At 34.2% G+C, this 9813-nt stretch overlaps 1 protein-coding gene across 1 annotated transcript; it reads left to right on the top strand.

Moving 5' to 3' along the window:
* The first annotated feature begins 4337 nt into the window (after positions 1-4337).
* Positions 4338-8116, top strand: LOC145159794 (rhamnogalacturonan I rhamnosyltransferase 1-like). Its single transcript, XM_079078865.1, has 8 exons — positions 4338-5304; positions 5624-5691; positions 5779-5867; positions 5941-6106; positions 6292-6581; positions 6713-6917; positions 7131-7288; positions 7493-8116. Exons 1-8 carry the CDS (start codon positions 4953-4955, stop codon positions 7707-7709), a joined length of 1545 nt encoding a protein of 514 aa, XP_078934991.1. The 5' UTR covers positions 4338-4952; the 3' UTR covers positions 7710-8116.
* Positions 8117-9813: the final 1697 nt, after the last annotated feature.

The following is a 9813-nucleotide window of genomic DNA, read 5'->3' as shown; positions in this document are numbered from 1 at the left end:
CACCTTTTCCCTAGGGTCTTAATCCTTTAATACATGAAGTCTATTATTCCAGGTGTCATCAAAATATGGTCTTAATGGATAAAGTTCCAAACTTTATCCATTTTGATGCCTTAGATACCAATATATCTTATATTAGGTTAAAAGGGACCAAAAATGAACACACGACCTTGCATGACATCAAATGCAAGATAAAAATCATCTCTAAATGTCACAAAGGGTCAAAAAGACCCCAAGATTCAACCTTTTGTTGGATTTTCTACGCATCAAATACACTTTAAACTAGGTAGCAGAAAAATCGAAACTACGATATACCTAAGTGTACATGCAACCTATGGATGTACGGTTTCATGCTAATTACATCTACCTTAGAAAGCAAAAATACAAAGAAGAAAAACATACCTCTTATGTTGCCCTTGATCTCCATGCTTGATATCTTGATCCTCCATGAAGTTGATTGGATGAGAGGACCCAAACCAGAATCCTTCTAATGGTATCACACCCAATGACACCAAAGAATGGAATAAAAATAACTAGGAGAATGGTCAATTTCACAAACCCTAAGAGGGTTAGAAATCGTCCCTAAAAGGGGGAGGAAGAAGGGTTGGCGAAACTTCAAGCTAAGGTGCAAGGATGAATGAAATCACTAAGGCCCTATTTATAGCCTTGGATCCCTTCCTAGGTTTTTTACTCCTTCCCATGTAGGATAGGAGGCAACCACAAAATTCACTCCCTTTCCCATGTAGGATGGAGTGATTTTCATCCAACCCTAATTCTATAAGGGTTCTGGAACATTCCTGATTAACCAACTATTGTTAATGAATATTCAACCCTTTTAATTAATTAAATTGTAACCGTCGGTATGATTTTAGAAAGAAATGTCTAAACCCAATGATTTAAAACAAAGATAAAGGTCTCAGAACAAGGAAACACCGCTTCAATTGTCTCACAGATCCGAATAAAGAATCCAAATAGATTTTCAACGAGACAAAAGGGGGGGGCGGTTAAAGAAAAACTGCCTGGAAGTCCAAGGACCTTTATTACTGTACTCTACCCCCGAACCTGCATCCTTCGCGCCAAGCAAGACCGCCTTTGTCCCTTTCCTTTCTCCATTCCGCCTCCTTCTTTGCTTTGTTCCAATAGAGTCTAAGGCAAAGCTAAAGTGGTTCGTATGCCTACTTTACCTACTTGACGAAAGGGAACGAACTTCGTTTTATTTCCAGTTAGTTTCTAATTAATTATTAACCATAATAATTAATAAACCAATCTCTCCTTTATTTATTCTACTCAATTTGGGTCTTTGTGCAACCCAATAATAATTAATAAACCAATCTCTCCTTTATTTATTCTACTCAATTTGGGTCTTTGTGCAACCCAAAAGGACCCTGTTATTATTAGAAATATTACCAATAGTTAATGACCTTGGACACTCTTTCCAACACCTTTGGGTATGGAGTTTTCCAAACTCCACCCAAACAACAAGAAGGGACCAAAACCAAGCTAAATAACCTAGATCTATCATTTAAGAAGCAAAAAGCATGGATCTTGAATACATATAGAGGTCCTAAGAAAGGAAAGAAGGTTGATGCTTACTGGATCGGACTTGAATAACACCTTTTTGCAACAACAAGCACCTTCAAGCATCACAAAAAGAAGAAAACAAGTCAGGAACACAAAGAGAGGCTAGGTTTTGCAAGGATAGATGTTTTATGCAGCCTAAATAAGGAAACCCTAGGGATTAGAGCCTTTAAATAGGGCCCAAATGCCGAAAATTAGGGTTTCTCCTATCAACAAGGTCACGTTGTGCCATCAAGGTATCATGTCATGACCTTCATTAACGGTTAGCGATGTGAACAACCCCAGATCGTGTCGCCCATCCGCAAAACTCTTGAACTTATAAATCCCAAATATACTTAAAAACATTCCAAAAAAATCAGATGTTGCAGTTTTTACCTTTATTATAGGTTTTTCTTTATATGTATGTATGTATGTATGTATGTATGTATGTATGTATGTATGTATGTATGTATGTATGTCTCAGGGGCCTTTTGATATTTGCTAACTAACTTAGAAGCTGACTGAGTTAGAAGTTATGACTGCTGACTGCAACTTGCTGTTTCATTTTGCATCTGACTGACTGTGAAAAATGACTATATTACCCTCATACAACATTTTTTATAATAATTCCTTTATAAATTATGATTTACCATTTAATTTATAACATTACATTTTTTATAAAAATATCCAAAATGATCAAAATGATGTAATTTACAACCATTCTTTAAAAAAATTGCATATTACATATTATATGTTTTTCTTTAAAAATATGCATATATGCATATAAAACAGGTACAAAACGATAAAATACCGAGGTACCACATAACCAATCAACCATTATATGCAAAAAAATAGCAAGGTACTTTCATTATTCCCATTAAATGCAAACAATGCAACAAAATAGTAACCATCAGATGCCAAAATAACAGTCAACATAATGCCTCATAATTCCTGTATTCAATAATGATTTTATAACATACAAGAATCATATTTGACCTTATATTATTGCCAACATTTGATGTCAAATAATGCTAACATATTTCTTCTGCAACAACTTTAACTTGAAGTGCTGATACACCCTCTTAAAAATTTATCATATGGAAAATGAAAGCTTGCCTTGTTAGATTCAATCGTACAAAATGGAAAGTTCTTCATTGTGTAAGAAAGCAAAAAACCAAAAATGTAAGGAATGAGAAAATAAAATAATTACATCATCTACAAACTTTTCTCATTTAGGCCTTTTTCTAGCTTGGTTCACATATTTTTCAATTTCGTATTATGCTTCACAAAATCTTTTATAGCAGCTAAGATATCCCTTTGGAGTAAAGATTCAAAGTACTGCAAGGTGCCAAACACCAAATTATAACAATAATCCACACCGTAGATATCCCTCTCAACAACAATTAGAAGAAAATCGAAAATCTCAACAACTATTCATAGCTAATCAGAAATCTGTAAAAATCAGGAACATAAATGTCAAATATTTGCTTAGAGAACTCTTGTTTTATGTTCACTATAAGAATCAAACAACCAAATATTAGAGATACCCCGAGTTTACTAACAAAACCAACAATCAAACCAAAAAGAACAAAATCTGAAACAAAGAAGCTTCAAAGGATTTTATGGGGAGAAAAGTGAAGGTCCAAAGACCGATGAGGCTAACACCAAAGTCCGGTTGCAAAATAAATCGAGATGGAGAGAAAAAAGAGATAATACGAACCTAGACGCAGTGCAACAAAGAATCATGTTCTTCAAATCGCAAGGATTGAGTGAGATGGAAGGATCGTATGAGGAACCGAACAAACGAAGAATTATGAAATCGATTAACATCTACACTATGGAATCGATTGAAATCCACCCTATGGAATCGATTGAAATCCACCCTTCAATCATCGATTTGGTGAGCTATTGCTAACCGAGTCAGGTAATTTGGGGCTCTATCAAACGCCCTAACCGGACTGAGTCAGCTGAAATTTGCTGATCGGACCCAGTCAACTCATTATCAAACAACCCCTTAGTGTTTTATAGGTCCTCGCCATATTATTTAAAAAGCTTGATATTGGGTTTTCTTCTTAACTTTTCCATGCACTTTAGAATCAAAAGCCAATTAAAGATCCAAAAGTCAAAACCAATGATCCATCCTTAAAGGTTTAACATCTTTTGTTTGATTCTAAGTACCAATTTAAGTGAACCTACAACCACGTCTATGACGATTTAAAGAAGAATATACATATATGATATCTCTATCCATCATTAGAGGTTTAACATGATGTTTAGGAACATGATATTGGTTTAATAAAAGTTACAGGAACATATGATGCTTAGGATTTGAGAGACAATATTTGAGTCTTGCATGAACCAATTTCAACCCCCGCTTACAAGTAAAAAGTACCAAACAATCCCTTACAAACTATAACCAAGCAAATTTTCGGTTTTTCAGATATCCCGGTTCAAAAATCTGAGACCCGGTTCCACCCTACTCACATTGATATTTCCGGTTCTAAATCTACTTTACCTGGAACCGAACCGATACCGGTTTTTTTATATCGATTCGATTCCCGAGCCCACTAATATCCCAATTCCTGTTCCGGATCCAGATCCGGATCCGGACCTGGACCCGTATAGATCCCTATTCACGGGTTGTTTCTAATAAAATTGCTCGTTTCAAAGAAAAAAAAATCGCCATCACAGGGAACAATACGGACAACCCGTTTCTAAATATTTTACAACATAAATGCCCGAATGATCAATTTCTTTTGGTATATAAAGGAAAAAAGAAAACCCTTGCAATTTCAGTACTCTCTCTCTCTCTCTCTCTCTCTCTCTCATCACACAAATACAGAAGACCGCCCCGTGCGATTCCTCTTATCTTTTTCTCGTCGTCTATCTCTCCACCGTCGTTGGCTACTTTCGCCACCTCCTTACCTCTACCCTTTCAAAACTGCCGCCCACAAGCATCCATTTTTCTCAATATTTCCCTCATTTTTTATCGGATTCTAAATTTCTTAATTTCTTAATTTGTCGTTGTCGGTGGCTGTTAAATATCATTTGACGAATAGAATTTCCTTAATGCCCATTTGAGATCGAGTGGTGCTTTTGGATTTATGATCTTCTTTCTAAACGTGTTATTCAAAATCACAGGGTTTTGTGTAGGAAAGAAATCTTGGTACATATTCCCCTGAGATTTAATTAAAACTTGTAAATTGTTGTTTCGTTTTTGGTAGGTAAGTGTGCAATTGAATTCTAGTTGAATCGCGTTTAATTACCGTTTCCTGTATTTACAAATTCTTGGATCTCGAAGCATTATCCGTTCTTGAATTCCTCGCCAATTCAGATCCTTCCTATACGTCCCTTTTGTTGTACCGACAATATAATTAAGGGTTTGGTGGTGGTAGTTGATGAATGGGAGTGATATGTACAGCGTAGAAGATAGAGATAAGAGAAAGAGGTTTGGGATTGGAATTGGAATTGGAATTGGAGTTAAGATCAGGGCAATGGGATTGAAGACATTAGGGGAGAGTAGAGTAGAAAAATTGAAGGCAAATGCAAGGTCTCCGAAAATGAAGTTGTGGATAATTAGGGCAACAACAATGGTGTTGTTGTGGACTTGTTTGGTTCAGTTGACAGCTTTAGGGGATACATGGGGACCTAGGGTTTTAAAAGGTTGGCCTTCTTCTGTCACTCAAGATTCCCATTCTTTAGATGTCAAGTTTTTGCCCAGTGGTCCTGCTAGGGTTCTTCCTCCCAAGAGTGAGTTTCTTTCTTCATGTTTTTTCAGTTTTGATATTCATGATGACTGTAAACGTGAATTCTGACACTTCTTAATCATGATTGTACTATGAATCCCAACCCTTTTTATGGGTATTTCTTGGATTTTTCTAAATTGTGATAAGTACGTGACAAAATATGATGATCATCTCTTCATTTGTGGCAATTCTAATATTTTCTTTAAAAGGGGTTATAGAACTAACATCAATAAGAGACAATTAGTTGGCTTTCCTTAGAATTTGACAATTAGTTAGTGTCCTTTTCAATTTTAATGTTTGAATCTATTTGGTATTGAATGTAGGGGTTTACCAAAACAATGGTTACCTAATGGTTTCATGCAACGGAGGACTCAATCAAATGCGTTCTGCAGTGAGTTTATTCTTTATGAATCTTAACCAAAACGGATCAATTTCGTATTTAGTTTCTTATTGTTTCTATAATTTATTCATCTTGTAGATTTGTGATATGGTTGCAATTTCAAGATTTTTAAATGTTACACTTATAGTTCCTGAGCTCGATAAAACGTCATTCTGGGCTGATCCAAGGTATGGTGAATTATGTCAAATTGAGCACTTTCTTGATTTGAATTTGATTTTAACCAAAAATCTTGAATGCCAGTGAGTTTGAGGACATTTTTGATGTCGATCATTTCATTACTTCATTGAGAGATGAGGTCCGGATACTTAAGCAACTTCCTCCAAGGCTTAAAAAGAGAATGGAATTGGGATACGTGCATACCATGCCTCCCGTTAGCTGGTCCGATATTTCTTATTATCATAACCAGGTATTATTCTTTCAGCAACCCCTGAGCCTGGCCCACACTGTCCATCCTCAGAGTATCATGTGAGATGTAAATTAGATACAGACTGTACAGAGAGGTCCAATCTAAGTTGTACTTCTCTAGGTCTAGGGTTTCTTTTTGAAGTTTTTGTAGGGTATAATTACAATTTTGTCCTTACCTTGTTGCAGATTCTTCCTTTGATTAAGAAATTCAAAGTTGTGCATTTGAATAGAACAGATGCTCGGCTTGCGAATAATGGTCAACCCCTAGAACTTCAGAAGCTAAGGTGCCGAGTAAATTTCAATGCTTTGAGATTTACCCCTCAGATAGAATACTTGGGTAGGCGTGTGGTGCAACTTTTGAGAAAAAACGGGCCATTTCTAGTGCTACATCTTAGATACGAAATGGACATGTTAGCATTTTCTGGATGCACTCAAGGATGCAATCCTGATGAGGTGGATGAGTTGACCAGAATGAGGTTTGACCTTCTTTCTTTCATAGGTCCCGTTAGTTACACATGACAAGACTTAATAACAAGGTTGTACTGTGTTTGGCGTGCAAAAGACATGAATACCCTCCTTGTCCTCATTATTAATTATTTTTTGGCAGATATGCATACCCATGGTGGAAAGAAAAGATCATTAACTCTGACTTGAAAAGAAAAGACGGGTTATGCCCTTTGACTCCTGAGGAAACTGCCCTTACTCTAAGGGCACTTGACATTGCTAGTGACATTCAGATTTATGTGGCGGCTGGTGAAATATATGGTGGTCAAAGGAGAATGGCCAGCCTTGCAGCCGCTTTTCCAAAGCTGGTTAGTTAAAAATCAAAAATGGTAAAATTAGTTAATCAAATTATGTGATTATTTGGTAAAAAGTAAATCAAAAAGCGTTTAATGAATAGAGAACGACTGAATAAAGAAAGAGTCAGGAAAGACGAGCTTTCTTTTTCATTAAGTCCTGACTTTTTACAAATTTGCCCATGTTTTTTCAAATACTTTTTAAACATCATTTATGTGCTCTAACAGGTTAGAAAAGAGACCTTATTAGGAGCAGATGACCTGCAATTTTTCCAGAACCATTCGTCACAAATGGCAGCATTGGACTATCTTGTATCATTAGAAAGTGACATTTTTATCCCTACTTATGATGGGAACATGGCCAAAGTTGTAGAAGGCCATCGCAGGTACCCTTTTCACCATTCTTTCTTCATTCTTTTTTACAATAAAAAATACTGGAATCTTTTTCAGACCCATAAAGAAAGCTTGATTCGTGCTTACAATAACGATCCAAACAGACCCATAAAGAAGCTTGAATCTTTCTTACAATAACATTTCAAACAGACCCATAAAGAAAGCTTGAATCTTTTTTTTTTTTTTTTTTCTTTCAGATACTTGGGTTTCAAGAAAACGATATTATTGGATAGAAAGCTTCTGGTTGAATTGATAGACGGATACTTGAGTGGTTTGTTGAGTTGGGAGGAATTCTCAAGTGCTGTGAAGGATGCACACATGGCACGAATGGGGAGCCCTAAAAAAAGAAAAGTTGTTCCCGAAAGACCAAAAGAAGAAGATTACTTTTATGCAAATCCAGAAGAGTGCTTGTAGCCATTAGTAGACATAGACCTTGTGACTCTGAGCATCCTAAGATGAGTAGGCTCTTGTGGGATATTTAGGTCAGTATCTTTATCAGAGGCCTCATCAATTTGGAAGATTGTGGTACATTATGGTTCACTGCCTTCGAGCCAGTGGTGCTGGAGGTGGGTCAATCTTGAATGAGGCGGCAGGTGGTGGTGGTGGGTGGTGGACTTCCACGTTGTTGACCATGTTTTCGTAGGGCTGAGATGGCGTTTATTATTAGTATCCTTGTTTTTTGGCTTACATATTATTGGTAATAATGCAGATTCATGTATAGGAATTAGTAATTACCCTGGCATTGCAGGGTTATATCTTGGGCCTTGAAACTACCGATGTATCACATTGATTCGAAATATAGATTTGTTTTTGCCCGGTAACTGTATCTCATCAGTGAAGACGATAACATGATACAACAGTTGTAATATAGAGATAGGTGCTGTTGTTTTTTTTTGGCAAAATGTCTTCAGTTTGCGGACCTTATCTGCAAACCTCTGCAGTAGAAAAAGTGGATCAAACATCTACAGCCTGAAAGGAGAAAGACTGTTTTTTTAATATTTGCAACCGTTAGAATAAACTAAAATCTAATTAAACTTATTTTTAAAAAAAAAACTTAAAAGAGTTTTTTCAATAATTTAATGATTTTATCATAGATAATTAACAAATGTATATCAACTTTTATGTATTATTGAATAAAAAGTGAATAAAATGCTACGAATTAATGTATATATTTGATAAAAATCAACAAACTTTGGTCACAAAGTTATACCTATACATTATAATTAGAATAAAAGAATTTAACATGTAAAATTGATGGAAATAAACTTTGATTTTAAATGGAAAATTTTATTTTACTTTTTTTAATTAAAAACTGGCTATAGCCAATGTGGAACTAACCACTTTGGTAGAGGTTTTGTCTCTTTTATATATATATATATATATATATATATATATATATATATATATTATAAAGCATATTATTCATATCTTGAATTTTTAAAAGTATAAAATACAAATCTTTTTGTACAAATTAATTATACATAACAAAATCATTAATACTTATCAAAATTTTGAAGACTTGAAATAAGGAAGGTTATTAAGAAATTTAATTTGGAGCAAAATGACAATTTTAAAATATAAAATTCATCAATATAAATTAATTTACATTTATTAAACTAGACATCGAAAATAACTAATTCACATCAAATGTATATACCGACAATTTAAAAATTATAAAAAGGACCGTAGAACTCACCCTTGAAGCGTATAAATGTGTCGTTGATAATAAGGATGAGCATCAGAACTAGATACCCGTTTTCGAAACCGGAACCGCCGGTTCCGGAATCAGAACCGCCTTAAGCGGTTCCGGTTTTCATTTTTACGGAACCGCTACCCGTTGGGTACCCTGCGGAACCTGTATATATATATATATATATATATATATATATATATATATATATATATATTATAAAGTATAGTAGTCATATATTGAATTTTAACAGGTATAAGATGTAAAGTTTTTTGTACAAATCAATTATGCATAACAAAATCATTAATACTTGCCAAAAATTTGAAGACTTGAAATAAGGAATGTTAATAAGAAATTTAATTTGGAACAAAATGACAATTTTAAAATATTAAATTCATCTATATAAATTAATTTATATTTATTAAACTAGAGACCGAAAATAACTAATTTACATCAAATGTATATATAGACAATATAAATATAAGCTCTAAATATAATTATTTTAAGTAGATGTGATGTTATTACATAATAACTAATAATTATTTCTCTGTAAAAAAAATCAAAATGTATTATCGTTTTATTAATCAAAGTTAACAAAAAAGATATGGAAAATATTTGGAGTGTTTTGCATCAAAATGGTTAATACATGGTGTAATAGTGACTTATCTTCTAACTTATAGTGACATTTTGACAAAATGGACCTATTCTGAAAATATTTGTCTACTTTAAAACACCATTTTGATTTCAACTAAGTAAAAGAATTTTCCAAATAAAAGAACGTTTTTTTAACATTAAATAGACAAACGAAATGATTAAAGTAAACCGTGA

Source organism: Lactuca virosa, chromosome 1 (assembly GCF_052849685.1).
Source record: "Lactuca virosa cultivar CGN04683 chromosome 1, Lactuca_virosa_CGN04683_v6, whole genome shotgun sequence".
Taxonomy (NCBI): Eukaryota; Viridiplantae; Streptophyta; class Magnoliopsida; order Asterales; family Asteraceae; genus Lactuca; species Lactuca virosa.
The sequence above is the reverse complement of the archived record's forward strand: the minus strand, read 5'-3'. Positions and strand labels throughout refer to the sequence as shown.